Below are 16,443 nucleotides of genomic sequence, written 5' to 3' on the forward strand. Positions count from 1 at the left end.
CAGTGGTGGCGGTTGTTTGATCAGTGCTAAGGCACTGCTGGCTTCTCTTTTAATTTAATTTTGAGGTGGTGGTGTGGGGAGGGAAGGAAGAGAGTGGAGTGGGGGTTTTTATTTCCCCCGGGTGTCGGGTCGCTTGGCGGCCGCTGTGTGGGGATGTCGGAGCCGCCGCTTCTCAGTCAGTTCGTGAAGGTAACCGGGAGGCCGCAGGCCGGGCCGCCAGGTCAGTGTCTGTTGCACCTCCAGCCGAAAGAAACCCGCTGTTCACTAATAACGGGCCGCTGGTAGACCGAGAGATTCCTAAGTGTGAGCAATTGGGCAATACAACACTTCAGGAATCACTTAGTGGTTGTAAGGTTCTCTTTTTATTATATAGTTGTTTCCAACAACATAAGTAGTGGTCATTTGTTAATAACAATAACAAGACATTTTCCCTGCCGAAATTTGCTTTCCTTCGATAGATACTACATTTAACCAGCAACCAACTACCGCAAAGACATGAAATTATTCACCAATAAGTTTGTAATCATTGTCCACCTCATAAGCTTAAGCATGATCTGTTGTAACCTCGTAGTCAGAATTAGTTTTTGTTGCATCTCCCATTTGGCATATTTTAGGGCCATTGCGTTCTCCGTTGTAGTCGGTGGTATGTGAAAAGAGCATTCATGCAAATTGAGACCTCAACATGTGCAAATAGCTGTATCTGTCAAGTCATCATCTCCACCTGCTCCCTTTCGTGTTATCTAGACACCAAGGCAGATGACGTGTTACGATGGTTAAGTTATTGCCTAAACATGCCTATAAATGTAACTATTTTAGAATTTTTTTAGATTAGATGCCCTATAGTGTGGAAACAGGCCCTTCGGCCTAACAAGTCCACACTAACCCTCCGAAGAGTAACCCACCCAGACCCATTTCCCTCTGACTAAATGCATCTAACACCATGGGCAATTTAGCACAGCTAATTCGCCTGATCTGCACATCTTTGGATTGGATCATGGGAGGAAACCCACGCAAACACAGAGAATGTGCAAACTCTACACACAGTCGCCCGAGGCTGGAATTGAACGTGGGTCCCTGGTGCTGAGGCAGCAGCTGTTCTTGTGGTTAGATTATTTAATAGTAAACCTCTTGCATTTGTATATAAATAGCTTTAAAGTTATATATAAATTCTAGATGTAAGTGTATAAATTCAGAAGTAAGCGGAATGCAACTGGAAAGTTAGTAACCACCATTATTTTGATTAAACATATCAAATTGAAAATGAAGGTAATTGCAGCAAGATGCCTGCAATTGCCATTGGACTTTGGTAAGACTGTACCTGAATTACTGTGTACAGGTTGGTCTCTTTTAGCTGAGGAAGGATTATATTTTGTTGGAGGCAGTACAGTGAATGTTGATTTCTAGGATAGGGGTCTATTCAATTAGGGATCACTCCAATGAAGAGGCTGAGTAAATTGGGCCTACATTCTTTGGAATTTAGTCATCTCATCTGTCAGGTTGTGAAGGAGTTTGACAGTGCAGGCAATAACTGTTGTTAACCCTGGCTAGAACATGGGATTGCTATTTGAGAATAAGGGATTGGCTATTTGTAATCAGATGAGAAAGCTCTGAACTCAAAGGGTTGTGAATTTCTATCTCAAGGTTGATGAGCTGCATCATTGAATATCTTCAACTCTGCAATAGGGTGATTTTTGACTTCTGGTTTGAGGGACGTAATGAGCAAGCATGAAAGAAAAATTGCGACAGAAGATCGGGAATGATCTTACTGGATGGCAAAATAGGTTCATAGGGTTGTAAGATTTCCTCTTGATATTTTTAGGCTTTATTGTAAAGTTCTAAGTAGAATAATCAGAATTGTGACAGCACAATTGGACTGTTATGTTTCTTTAGTAGAGGAAACATTATTTACAGTAGGAGGGGATATAACGGACACTTGAGCATATATGGGAAAAAATTGAGAAGTTCCTGAGGAAATGGGAGGATTAGGTGGAGAGGAACTGGCAGATTTGGGATTTCCAGATGCTGAAAGCATTGGCTAAGTAATCAGCAGTGGAAGTGAGGGTTGAGTGTTTAGTGTTGTGGAAGCAGAAGGCAGGAGGAAATCATTAAGCATGAAGTGATTTGAAAATAAGAATGAGAACTTGGAATGAAAACTGATTGGGCAAAGACAGATGATGGGAATATGAAACTAAGAATCATAGAATCGTCCAGCGCAGAAGGAGTCTATTTGGCCATTATATACTGGTATTGACAGTTTGGAAGATCTATTTTGTTTAAACCCTCAGCACTTTTTCCATTGACCTGAAAATTCCCCTGAATGAGACATTCTCTTTCCAAAGTGACAATTGAAATCTGCTTCCACTATCCTTTTAGGAAGCACAATCCAAATCGCAAGGCTTGTATTTTCAAAAAAAAAATCTCACTCTTCTCAGGTCTTCTACTAACTGTATTAAATATATTCATTCTAGCTGCTGACTGGCCTGCCAGAGACAATAGATTCCCTATTTACTGTACCAAAACCCTGTATAGATTTGGACCGCTTTACTTATCAACTTAGATAAAGGGTGCATGTATGAAATATACTACTAAACACTCAGTTGTACATAGACCTTGTGCATGTCTGTAATGTTACAAGTAGTGATCTTGGCATGCTGTCCTATTTCCTGTAACACTTTTCACAGTCTATTTGTTGATAGTGCGCTTTTGTTATAAAAGTGAAACCGTTTACACCATGGGCAATTGAGATTTGCTAGTATTTACTTAAATCTTTCATAGAGTCATAGAGGTTTTCAGAATGGAAATAGGCCCTTCGGCCCAACTTGTCCATGCTACCCAGTTTTCATCATTAATTTAAACCAGTTTGCCTGTGTTTGGTCCACATCTCTTCAATACCTGTCCAAATGTTTCTTAAATTGTACTTGCTTCCACCACTACCTCTGGCAGCCTGTTTCAGACACTCCCCACCCTCTGTGTGAAACAAAATGCACCTCTGCACCCTTTTATATCTCTCACCTTAAACTTGTGCTGTCTAGTTTTAGGCTCCCCTACCATGGAGAAAGCTCTTGATTATCTACCCTATCTATGCCCCTTATGATTTGATAGATCTCTATAAGATCATCCCAACAGATTGTATTTCCTATCTTGTCTGTCACATCCTACATAAACTTATTCAAGTCATATTGCAAGAAGTCAGTATAAAAAAAGTCGTCATTCGCGTTAGTATTTTGTAGACACTTCAAGACAAAACATTATAGCCACAATGTCTGCATGCGCTAAATTGACCTATATAAAGTAACCAGTGTTCACCCACTAGTTTTTGTAACCAAGCTACAGAGTCTAATGAATGTTATTAAACAATGGTGAATTCAAATATGGTTAATGAATGACAAAGTTTTCCATGTTACTGTTATCCTAAATGTGTTTTGCAGAACATGTTCTGCCTAGGATGCCACAGGAGATTTTTAGCATTATATGCATCATTCTAAATTTAGCGTTGTGTTTCTAATTTAATTGAAACTAAGTATGTGAAACACTTAAATCGTTATAACAGTCACATAAAAGGAATTTCTTTCCTACTTTTCCCTTTCTTGCATATCGCATGCCCTTGCTTGTGGTTTTATCGTGCTCCATTTTTCGGGAGCAGCAAGGAGAGAGGAGTTGGGGCTGCCGGGAGGTAAGTTTCCCACTTGATAGGGACTTACCTCGAGAGTCAGGCCTTCATTGTTCAGGAGCAGCAAGGAGAGAGGTTGCCAGGAAGGTAAATCACTGCATTAAAAACTTAGCTTGTGAATAGGAGGAGCGCACGCTGAGCAGGAGTGAGCACAGAACCGCTGAGTAAGCGAAGTAATATATTTGGGCAGTTGCGTTATGCAACACTACTTTAGGAAGTGTCTCGCCCCCATCTTCCTCCTCCTCTAACCAAAAAAAGGTTTTGTGTGCTGCATTGGCTTTTTTTTATTCTTTATTGTTCAAGAGTCTCTTTGGGAATTTAGAATAATGGGAATGGAGGTTAGGGCAGTTGAATGTTTCTCCTGCAGAATGTGGGTGGTAAGGGTCACCACTCGTGTCCGTGCTGACTTCATCTGCGGGAAGTGCACCCACCTCCAGCTCCTCAAACCACATTAGCAAGCTGGAGCTGGATAAACTTTGGATCATTCAGAAGGTGGAGAGGGTGATTGAAAGGAGTTACAGGGAGGTAGTCACACCTTAGGTACAAGAAAAAGGCAGTTGGGTGACAGTCAGGTGATGGAAAGGGAAGCAGCAGACAATGCAGGAGTCTTGTGTGGCCATTCCCCTCCATAACAAGTATGCCATTTTGGATACTGTTGGAAGGGATGACTTACCAGTGTGAGCCATGGGGTATAGGTCTCTGGCACAGAGTCTGTCCCTGTTGCTCAGAAAGGAAGGGGGGAGAGGAGCAGAGCATTAGTCACTGGGATTCCGTAGTTAGGGGTACAGATAGGGGGTTCAGTGGGAATGAGGGACGTTCACGTTTGGTGTGTTGCCTCCCAGGTGTCAGGGTTTGTGATGTCTCAGATTATGTTTTCAGGATTCTTGAGGTGGGAGAGCAACCCCGAGTTCTTGTCTACATAGGGATAAATGACATAAGTTGGAAAAGGAATGGGGATAAATGGCAGAAATTTGGGGATCAAGGGTGTAAGCTTGGAGCTAGAGCAAACGAGTTTTTATTTCTGGCTTTTTGCCCATGCCACATGCTAATGAAGCAAGGAAGAGGGGGAGAGAGGAGATGAACACATGGCTGGAGGGATGGATTCGGATACCTGGACAATTGGGGCTCCTTCTTGGATGGGTGGGACTGCTACAAACAGGATGGTCTACAGCTGAACCAAAGGGATACCAATATCCTGGAGGGGAAATTTGCTTATGCTGTTCAGGAAGGTTTAAACTAATTCAGTAGCGGGATGGGAACCCAAATTGCAGTTCCAGTGTCCAGGAGGTTGTGTGGTGAGGTCAGAAATAAAGTTGCAAGAGTACACTGCAAGCAAGAACGTGGATTGAATTGTGTTTACTCCAACGCTAGGAGCATTCGGAATAAGATGAGTGAACTTGCAACATGGGTTGGTACCTGGGAAGTTGATGTTATGGCCATTTTGGAAACATGGATGGAGCAGGGTCAGCATGGTCATTGCAGATTCTGGGATTTAGATGTTTCAGTCAGAGCAGAGAAGGTGGTAATAGAGGGTGATGTGTGGCATTGTTAGTCAAGGACAGTATTACGGTTGCAGAAAGGACTTTTGAGGACTCGTCTACTGAGGTAGTATGGGCTGAGGTAGGAAACATGAAAGAAGAGGTCACCCTGTTGGGAGTTTTCTATAGGCCTCAGAATAGTTCCAGAGATGTAGAGGAAAGGATAGCAAAATTGATCCTGGATAGGAGCAAGAGTAACAGGGCAGTTGTTATGGGCGTCTTTAACTTTCCAAATATTGACTGGAAATACTGTAGTTCTAGTATTTTAGATCTGTCAGTTTTTGGATGGAGGTTTGCTTGCTGAGCTGGAAGATTCATTTCCAAATGTTTTATCACCCTATTAGGTAACATCTTCAGGAGCCTCTGGGCGAAGCACTGCTGATAATTCCTGCTTTGTATTTATATATTTGGGTTTCTTTGAGTTGATGTCATTTCCTGCCCTTTTTCTCAGGGGTTGGTAGATGGGGTCTAACTTAATGTGTTTGTTGATAGAGTTCTGGTTGGAATGCCATGTTTCTAGGAACTCTCGTGTGTATCTCTGTTTGTTTGGCTCGTCCTTGGATAGATGTGTTGTTCCCGTCGAAGTGGTGTCCTTCCTTATCTGTATGTAAGGATACTAGTGAGAGAGGGTCATGTCACTTTGTGGCTACTTGGTGTTCATGTATCCTGGTGGCTAGTCTTCTGCCTATTTGTCCAGTGTTGTTTGTTACAGTTCTTGCACGCTATTTTGTAAATGACATTAGTTTTGCTTGTTGTCTGTATAGGGTCTTTCAAGTTCATTAGTTGCTGTTGTAGTGTGTTGGTGGGTTTGTGGGCGACCATGATGGTAGCTACAAAATGACATGACCCTCTCTCACTAGTATCCTTACATACAGATAAGGAAGGACAACACTTCGGGGACAACGCATCCATCCTAGGACGAGTCAAACAGAGACACTCGTGAGAATTCCTAGAAGCGTGGCATTCCAACTGGAATTCTATCAACAAACACATCGAGTTAGACCCCCATCTACTACCCCAAAGAAAAAGAACAGGAAATGACATTACCAACCAAAGAAACCCAAACTTAAACTTATAAGTAGAAAGCAGGTATTATCAGCAGTGCTTTGCCTGGAGGCCAACTGAAGATGTTACCAAGTAGGGTGACGAAACATCTAGAAATGAACCTTCCAGCTCAGCGAGCCTCAACATGAGCTACAAATCTTCTCAAAACTCACTAGGGTCAGTTTTTGTCCAATGTGTGCAGGATGGTTCCCTTACACAGTATGTAGACAGGCCAAGGGATGAGGCCACATTGGATTTGGTACAGGGTAATGAACCCGGCCAGATGTTAGATTTGAAGGTAGGTGAGCACTTTGGTCATAGTGACCACAATTTGGTTATGTTTACAATGGAAAGGGATAGGTATGTGCCACAGGGAAAGAGTTATTGCTGGGGGCAGGGCAATTACGATACGATTAGGTAAGATTTTGGATGCTTAGGATGGGGAAGGAAACTGCAGGGGATAGGCACAATTGAAATGTTGAGTATATTCAAGGAATAGCTGATGCATGTCCTTGAATAAGTATGTACCTGTCAGGCAGTGAGGAAGTGGTAGAGCAAGGGAGCCTTGGTTCACTAAAGAAGTTAAAGTTCTTGTCAAGAGGAAGAAGGAGGCTTATCTTAGAATGAGACGTGAAGGCTCAGTTCAGTCGCTTGAGAGTTACACCTTAGCCAGGAAGGACCAGGAGGGGACATGAGAAGTCGTTGGCCGATAGGATCAAGGAAAGCCCTAACCCTTTCTATAGGTCATGGAGTCATAGAGATGTACAACATGGAAACAGACCCTTCAGTCTAACCCGTCCACGCCGACCAGATATCCCAACCCAATCTAGTCTTACCTGCCAGCACCTGGCCCATATCCCTCCAAACCCTTCCTATTTATATACCCATCCAAATGCCTCTTAAATGTTGCAATTGTACCATCCTCCACCACTTTCTCTGGCAGCTCATTCCATACACTTACCACCCTCTGTGTGAAAAGCTTGCCCCTTAGGTCTCTTTTATATCTTTTCCCCTCTCACCCTAAACCTATGTCCTCTAGTTCTGGACTCCCCGACCTCAGGGAAAAGAGTTTGTCTATTTATCCGATCCATGCCCCATAATTTTGTAAACCTCTATAAGATCACTCCTCAGCTCCAGGGAAAACAGCCCCAGCCTGTTCAGCCTCTCTCTGTAGCTCAGATCCTCTAACCCTGGCAACATCCTTGTAAATCTTTTCTGAACCCTTTCAAGTTTCACAACATCTTTCAGATAGGAAGGAGACCAGAATTGCATGCAATATTCCAACAGTGGCTTAAACAATGTCCTGTACAGCTGCAACATGACCTCCCAATTCCTGTACTCAATACTCTGGCCAATAAAGGAAAGCATACCAAACGCCGCCTTCACTATCCTATCTACCTGCGACTCCACTTTCAAGGAGCTATGAACCTGCACTCCAAGGTCTCTTTGTTCAGCAACACTCCCTAGGACCTTACCATTAAGTGTACAACTCCTGCTAAGATTTGCTTTCCCAAAATGCAGCACCTCTCATTTATCTGAATTAAATTCCATCTGCCACTTCTCAGCCCATTGGCCCATCTGGTCAAGATCCTGTTGCAATCTGAGGTAACCCTCTTTGCTGTCCACTACACCTCCAATTTTGTCATCTGCAAAATTACTAACTGTACCTCTTATGCTCGCATCTAATAATTTACATAAATTACAAAGTAGAGGGCCCAGCACTGATCCTTGTGGCACTTCACTGGTCACAGGACTCCAGTCTGAAAAACAGCCCTCCACCACCACCCTCTGTCTTCTACCTTTGAGCGAGTTCTGTATCCAAATGGCTAGTTCTCCCTGTATTCCATGAGATTGAACCTTGCTAATCAGACTCCCATGGGGGACTTTGTCGATCGCCTTACTGAAGTCCATATAGATCACATCTACTGCCCTGCCCTCATCAATCTTCTATCAGGAATAAAAGAATGACTAGATTAAGATTAGGACCAATCAAGGACAATAGTGGGAAGTTGACCATGGAGTCCAAGGAGTAGGAGAAGCACTAAGGCATATTGCCTTTGTCTTTTTCCTGTGTGAATACTATGTCGTTGAGCAGAATACTGAGATACTGGCTCTAGACTAGATGGGATTGAGGTTCACAAGGAGGTGTTAGCAATTCTGGTAAGTGTGAAAATTAAGTCCCCTGGGCTGGATAGGATTTATCCTAGCATTCTTTAGGAAGCCAGGGAGGAAATTGCAGAGCTTTTGGCTTCAATCTTTATATTATCATTGTCTACAGGAATAGTGCCAGAAGACTGGAGGTGAGCAAATGTTATCCCCTCATTCAAGAAGGGGAGCAGAGATAACCCTGGTAATTATAGACCAGTGAGCCTTACTTTGGTTGTGGGTAAAGTGTTGGAAAAGGTTGAGAGAGGATTTATAATCATCTAGAGAGGAATAAGTTGATTCGGGAGAGTCAACATGGTTTGGTGAAGAGTAGAACCTTATTGACTTTTGAGAAGGTGACCAAGCAGGTGGATGAGGGCAAAGCGGTTGATGTGGTGTATATGGATTTCGATAAGGCATTTGATAAGGTTCCCCAAAATACAGAGGCATGGGATTGAGGGTGATTTAGTGGTTTGGATCAGAAATTGGCTAACTGAAAGAAGACAGAGGGTGGTGAGTTCAGGTACTAGTGGGATATCACAAGGATTTGTTTTGCGCCCACTGCTTTTGGCCATTTTTATAAATGGCCTGGATCCCTTATCGAAATCCATATACACCACATCCACCTGTTTGGTCACCTTCTCAAAGAACTCAATAAGGTTCTACCCTTCACCAAACCGTGTTGACTCTCCCAAATCAACATATTCCTCTCTAGATGATTATAAATCCTCTCTCTTATAACCTTTTCCAACACACAACCAAAGTAAGGCTCACTGGTCTATAAATTTACGGATGACACTAAGGTCAGTAGAGTTTTGGATAGTGCCGAAGGATGTTGCAGGTTATAGAAGGACAGAGATAAGCTGCAGAGCTGGTTTGAGGGGGCCAAATGGAGTTTAATGTAGAAAAGTGTGAACTGATTCACTTTGGAAAGAACAACAGTGATGAAGAGCACTGGATACATGGTAAGATTCCTGATAGTGTAGTTGAGCAGAGAGATCTGTGTCCAAGTACATAAATCCCTGAAAGTTGCCACCCAGGTTGGTAGAGTTGGTAAGACACAAGTGTGTTAGCTTTTATTGGTAGAGGGATTGCATTTCAATGCCACAGTCATGTTGCAGCCATACCAAACTCTGGTGCAGCCGCACCTGGAGTATTGCGTACAGTCCTGGTCACCGCATTATAGGAAAAATGAATGTAGAAGCCTTTGGAAAGGGTTCTGAGGTGATTTACTAGGATGTTGTCTGGTATGGAGAGAAGGTCTTGTGAGGAAACTCTGAGGGACTTGAGGCTGTTTTTGTTAGAAGGTTGTGAGGTGATTTAATTGAGATAAAAACAGAGGGTTAGATAGGGTGGACAGTGAGACCCTTTTTCCTTGGATGGCAATGGCTAGCATGAGGGCATCGCTTTAAATTGAGGGGTGATAGATACAGGACAGATGTCAGAGGTAGTTTATTTACTCAGAATAGTAGGGGCATGGAACACCTTGCCTGCAACAGTAGTAGACTTGTCAACTTCAAGGGCATTTTAAATTGTCATTTGGATAAACATATGGATGAAAATTGAACAGTGTAAGATAGGCTTCAGATTGGTTCTACAGGTCAGTGCAGTATAGAGGGCCGAAGGGCCTGCATTGCGCTGTAATGTTCTGTGAGCTGCTGGCATTTGCTTTTGTGCATGAAAATAGGTCGCATTCTGCCTTTCCATGGAGTACTTCCACCCAACCTTTTAAACAGTATTGGATTCAACAGCAAACCTTTGGCACTCCACTCATTACTTCTTTCTTTGCTGTTTCACTGACCATAATTCCTGTACTAAGTATTGTTACTTAACCATCACTCAGTATCTTATACAGGCTCTGAATGATGTGAGTTTTTTTTTGGGGGGGACTATGTTCTGCACTTTGTCGCTTTCCTGTATCAACTAAGGTTATTTGCAGCACTTCACTATTAATGGTGGTATATGTTTTATAACAACATTTGACACTGAGCTCCTAAGGAGATTGAACAAGCCTTTGGTCACCTTTCTAAGAGAAGTTTTACAGATTACCTCCAAGGAGGACAGAGGTCAAGATATTCGGAGGTTGAGTGAAGAAATTTCAGATCTTGGGATTCTGGAAGTTGAAAGCATCACTGCCAGTGGCCAAGCAATTAAAAGTAGATTGCAGTTGCAAGAGCGCAGCAATCTTGGAGTGATGTTGGTCTGGCAGAACACAGTAAAATTGTTTTTTTTTCTACTCCTTTGCCTCCAGTATATGACCAATTCCCCTCGTCATGATCCAGTCAAGCCTTAATATTCAACTGTGTTAAAGCATTCTGCATCTTTTAAAATCACTTAATGAATGTGGCATTAATGGCAAAGTCAGCATTAATTGCATTTGAGAAGGAGTTGATGAACTGCAACCTGGATTTAAAATAGATGGGTTGTCCAGGCTGTTTCAGAGTAGTTAAGGTACAGCCACATTGCTGTGGGGCTGGAGTCGAGTTGGCCAGATTTGGGTAAGGACAAAATAGTTTCTCTTTAAGGGACTTTAGTAAAACAGAGGGATTTTAATGACAGCCATTTCATGATTACAAATTACTAGTAATAACTTTTTGTTCCATATTTACTTAACTGAATATGAATTCCCCAGCTGACGTGGGATTTGATTGTCTGTCGATGGAACACAAGTCCAAGCTGTTAACCACTATGCTTGAGTCTACTAATGTCCCTATGTGAACAGATTTTTAACTTTTTTTTTTCTTTTGTTTATCTACTGATACAGTCTATGCCATCAATTTTTTTTTTAAATTCGCACATCAAAGATGGGGTATCACTGGCTAGGCCAGCATTTATTACTTGGCCCGACATAACCTCATGAAGGTGGTGGTGAGCTGCCATCTTGAATTGTCACAATCCATGTGTTTTGAGTACGCCCCATATGGAATTCCAGGACTTGATCCAATGACATAGAAATATACTGTGACTTTTCAAAGTCCAGATGGTGAGTGGCTTGTAGGTAATGTAGAAACAGTGAAAAAGCAGATGTAGCCATTTGGTCCTTTTAAAAACCTGCTCTGCAATGCAGTATGACCATGGCTGATAATCGAAATGGGTAACCTGTTCCTGTTTTCTCCCTATACCCTTTGAATTTTGTCCTTTGCAGAGAATTCCACAGCTCATCATTCCCTGGTTGAAGCAGTTGTTCCTCCTCTCAGTCCTAAACAGCCTGCCCCATATCCTTAGACTGTGACCTTTTGGTTGTGGACTCCCCAGTCATCGTGAAGATCCTTCCAGTTTTTACCCTGTGTAGTTCCTGTTAGAAGTTGAGCTTCTTATGCGGTGTACGCCCCCCCCCAATGAATTCTTGTAAATGTACTTTGAACCGATCTTGTCTGTTACGATACGCCATCCCAGGAATCGGTCTGATTGGTGCTAGTGTTCCCAAATATCTGCTGCCCTTGTCCTTCTAAATGGATTTGGAAGGTGCTATCTAAGTAGCTTTAGTGAATTTTCTGCTGTGCATCTAATGGATGGTACGGCTGCTTCTGAGTGTATCAATCAAGCAGACTGCTTTGTTTTGAATGGTGTCAAGCTGCTTGTGTGTTGGAGCTGCACTCACCAGGAGAGTGTTCTATCATGTTCCTGACTTGTGCTTTTTGGACAGGCTTTGTGGACTTAAGGGAGTTTCTCATTGCAGGATTCCAGCCTTTGTCCTGCTCCTGTAGCCACTGTATTACATGGCTAGGAGAAAGTGAGGACTGCAGATGCTGGAGATCAAAGTTGAAAGTGTGGGTGCTGGAAAAGCACAGCAGGTCAGGCAACATCTGAGGAGCAGGAGAATCGACGTTTCGGCCATAAGCCTTTCATAGCTAGTCCAGTTCAGTTTTTGGTCAACAGTAACCCCCAGAATGTTAGTGGGAGAAATCAGTGTAAGTAGTGCCATTGATTGTCAAGGGATAATGGTTAGATTGTCTCTTATTGGTAATTGCCTGGCATCTGTGTGGTGCGAATGTTATTTCCTGCTTTTCAGCCCAAGCTTAGATGATCAGTCTTGCTGCCATGAGACTGGGCTGCTTTTGTATCTGAGGTATTATGAATGGTATTGAACATTGCACGATCATTGGTGAACATGTCCCTTTCAGCCCTGATAGAGAGAAGGTCGTTGATGAAGCAGCTGAAGATGCTTGGGCCTAGGACATTAATTGTTAGCACTGTTGACAAACCGTTCCATCATTTTAATGATGAACAATGATAGACAGACTGATAAGACCACTTCCTCTGGCAACTCATTCCACACACACACATGCCCTCTGTGAAAAAGTTGCCCCTTAGGACCCTTTTAAATTTCTCCCCCCTCACTGTAAATCTATGTCCTCTAGTTCTGAACTCCTCCATCTCAGGGAAAAGACCTTGTCTATTTACCCTATCCATGCCTCTCATGATTTTATAAACCATAATGCTGCTAGGTGTGGAGGATTTGAGCTGCAGGAAGAGGCTGAATAGGCTTGGGCTGTTTTCCCTGGAGCATTGGAGGCTGAGGGGTGACCTTACAAAACTTTATAAAATCATGAGGGGCATGGATAGGGTAAATAGACAAGGTCTTTTCACTAGGGTGGGTGAGTCCAGAACTAGTGGATATAGATTTAGGCTGAGGGGAAAAATTTAAAAGGGGACCGAAGGGGCAATTTTTTCCACGCAGAGGATAGTGCGTGTATGGACTGAACTGTCAGAGAAAGTGGTGGAGGCTGTACAATTACAATGTTTAAAAGGCTTCAGGATGGGTATATGAATAGTAAGGGTTTAGAGGGATATGGGCCATGTGCTGGCAAATGGGAATAGAGAGGTTTAGGATATCTGGTTGGCATGGACGAGTTGACTGAAGGGTTTGTTTCCATGCTGCACATCTCTGACAGTAATTGGCTGGGTTGGATTTGTCCAGCTTTTTGTGTGCAAGGCATACCTGGCAGTTGGCAGAGGCTGAGCAATTCATCAACTTCACCAACACATTCACCCTGACCTTTAAATTTACCTGGACCATCTCTGACACCTCCCTCCCCTTCCTGGACCTTTCCATCTCCATTAATGACGACTGACTTGACACTGACATTTTTTTACAAACCCACCGACTCCAACAGCTACCTGGTTTACACCTCTTCCCACCCTACCTCTTGCAAAAATGCCATCCCGTATTCTCAATTCCTCCGCCTCCGCTGTATCTGCTCCCAGGAGGACCAGTTTCACCACAGAACACACCACCTTTTAGAGACCGCAATTTCCCTTCCCACGTGGTTAAAGATGCCCTCCAACGCATCTTGTCCACATCCCGCACCTCTGCCCTCAGACCCACCCCTCCAACCGTAACAAGGACAGAACGCCCCTGGTGCTCACCTTCCATCCTACCAAACTTCGCATAAACCAAATCATCCGCCGACATTTCCGCCACCTCCAAAAAGACCTTCCACCCCTTTTTTTGCCTTCCACAAAGACTGTTCCCTCCATGACTACCTGGTCAGGTCCACGCCACCCCACCCTCCCAATCCTGGCATTTTCCCCTGCCACCGCAGGAACTGTAAAACCTGCGCCCACACCTCCTCCCTCACCTCTAACCAAGGCCCTAAAGGAGCCTTCCACATCCATCAAAGTTTTACCTGCACATCCACTAATATCATTTATTGTATCCGTTCCTCCTGATGCGGTCTCCTCTACATTGGGGAGACTGGCTGCCTCCTAGCAGAGCGCTTTAGAGAACATCTCCGGGACACCCACACCAATCGACCACACCGCCCTGTGGCCCAACATTTCAACTCCCCCTCCCACTCTTGCCGAGGACATGGAGGTCCTGGGCCTCCTTCACCGCCGGTCCCTCACCACCAGATGCCTGGAGGAAGAACGCCTCATCTTCCGCCTCGGAACACTTCAACCCCAGGGCATCAATGTGGACTTCAACAGTTTCCCTCATTTCCCTTCTCCACCCCATTCCACTCAACACCCCCGGACCTATCTCCTTAATCCTCTCCCCTACTGCTCCTCAGATGCTGTCTGAACTGCTGTGCTTTTCCAGCACCACTCTAATCTAGAATCAGTTTTCCATTAGTGTCAGGTGAGGGCAGCATTGTAGCTATACGTGAACAGCTTGGTTACGAGAGTGGCAAATTCTGAAGCAGAAGTCTTCAATGCTATTGCTGAAAAGGTATCAAGGCCTATAGCATTTGAAATATCAAGTATCTTGAGCCTGATCTTAATATCATCTGGGGTGAATTGAGTGTTCAGGTTCATTTTCTTTAAAAACACAGTCTGACTCTGGAAAAGTTTTGATTTCCAATCTCCCTTTTCTGCCCTGTTAAGAAAAATAGGGGTTCAATTAGCTTGGTTGACTGGACTGCAGGTCTGCAATGCAGAGTGATGTCACCAGAGTGGTTTCAGTTCCAGGACTGACTGAGGTTACCATGAAGGACTGTCCTGGTGACCCTCAGGTTAAACCACCGCCAATTGTTTCTCTCTGACAGAGCAGCCCTGTGGTCTGGTAAGATTACGGCAACTTTATTTTTTATCTTTAACAAAAATGCCAAATGCTGGTGTCAAATTCCTTCTGGTATCAAATCGGAGGAAGGTATTTCAAGGAAACTGGTCTGCTGAAATTAATTTTATGGTATGTCAAAGGTCCAAAGCATTTCCCAAAATGATCACATGATCCACTGAATGAAGTCACAACACCAAAGTGTGTGTGGCCATTTTAGAAGTGAGAGTTGAAAGCTTGAGCAAACATGCTGTACTTAGCTGATCCAACAGACAGCCATTTTAAGAATTGTCAACACACTGGTCAATACTCCACTTAACAACCATATACAGATTGGGCAGCACACTTCAGAACATATCCAATCTCAAACCTCCTCTAACCCTATCAGTTCCCCAGTAGCTCAAGTGAAGCAGATGTTAAGTATAGTGACCCTTTTGGTATCGGTTTCTTAATTTTACAAAATAAAATTGCAGTGACGTTATATGAATTTTATTCCTAACGTAAAATGCATACCCCATAACTACATTCAACTCCAGTGTAATTAAAGCCAGTTTCTGTCAGCACTCCATCGATTCTTCACGCTTGTTTCTCCAAACTTTTTCCTCTTCAAATTTTTGACCGCAGTAGTACTGTAATTCCTTGCAAGGTTTCTTTATCAATTATTTATGATCTGCAAGCTAGTGTTTATGGTCCAGTGCAGACATAATGCCTTGGCGGTTCACTTCTAGGATTGTAGTCAGTAGTCAAGGATACTCCGTTTTATTGAAAGGAATTGTTTAGTGGAAATGTCAGTTTTTCGGTAAGGCCTTCCATTAGTGGATAGCAATTTTGATGGACCACTCTCTCATTTGTGTAGGATACACTAATATATTCATGTTACGAGACTACTGCCAAATCTTGGACAAATAATGCAGAAAGGCAAAATGAATGTGAAATCAAATCCCAGCAGGCAGTTTGACAAATTTAATTTGGATTTTAATAATTTAGAAATTAAAGAAAACTAGTATCAGTAAAATGACTATTATTACAATCCACTAATGTCTTTAGGAAGGGTATCTACTGTGTTGCTTCTGACCTCGATATGACTCCAGGTCTACACACTTCACTGCCTTCTAAAATGACCTAGCAAAATCACATCAGTAGGATGTTCATGAAGACTAGTTTGTCTCTAACTTAAAATGCTAGATATTAGGAGCAAGCGAGATCAAGTAACTGCCCTCTAGGAAATGGATGCAGTCTATGGAGGTTTGTGTCCACTCAAGCCCTTTATGGCATTAAGAAAACCGGACATGACCTTTTCCATAGAATTCTGTTTTTTTAAAATATCTGTTTATGATTGGCTAAGAGTAATATTAGCTCAAGAATAGACTTCCTGTCTTGCTTCTGATCAACGTGGTTTACATGCTGGGTGGAGAGGGTATGTTAGCCATCAGTGGTAAAAGGCTTTGCTTTCTGTTGATGGATAAGGCAAAGGATATTTGATAGCACCATGAATTGAATGTTGAGCTATACTATTCGTTCCATAAAGTAGTCTACATGAGGAGAGA

General features: G+C 43.1%; 1 protein-coding gene across 3 annotated transcripts in view; it reads left to right on the forward strand.

Annotated features, from left to right (window-relative positions):
* Nucleotide 1: 1 nt before the first annotated feature.
* The window catches only part of klhdc10 (kelch domain containing 10), a 41,941-nt gene continuing 25,499 nt past the window's right edge, over nucleotides 2–16,443 (forward strand). For 2 of the 3 annotated variants that reach the window (XR_015761077.1, XM_043714001.2), the window contains exon 1: nucleotides 2–220. Coding sequence is in view for 2 of the 3 variants with exons in the window: in XM_043714001.2 (XP_043569936.1) it covers nucleotides 154–220 (67 nt within the window). In the remaining variant the exon portion in view is untranslated. The remainder of the gene's footprint in view (nucleotides 221–16,443) is intronic. The other variant, XM_043714002.2, reaches the window with a different exon arrangement.

This window comes from Chiloscyllium plagiosum, unplaced genomic scaffold (assembly GCF_037043375.1).
Source record: "Chiloscyllium plagiosum isolate Xiang-an unplaced genomic scaffold, Cpla_swu_hap1 HiC_scaffold_23, whole genome shotgun sequence".
In the NCBI taxonomy this organism is placed as follows: Eukaryota; Metazoa; Chordata; class Chondrichthyes; order Orectolobiformes; family Hemiscylliidae; genus Chiloscyllium; species Chiloscyllium plagiosum.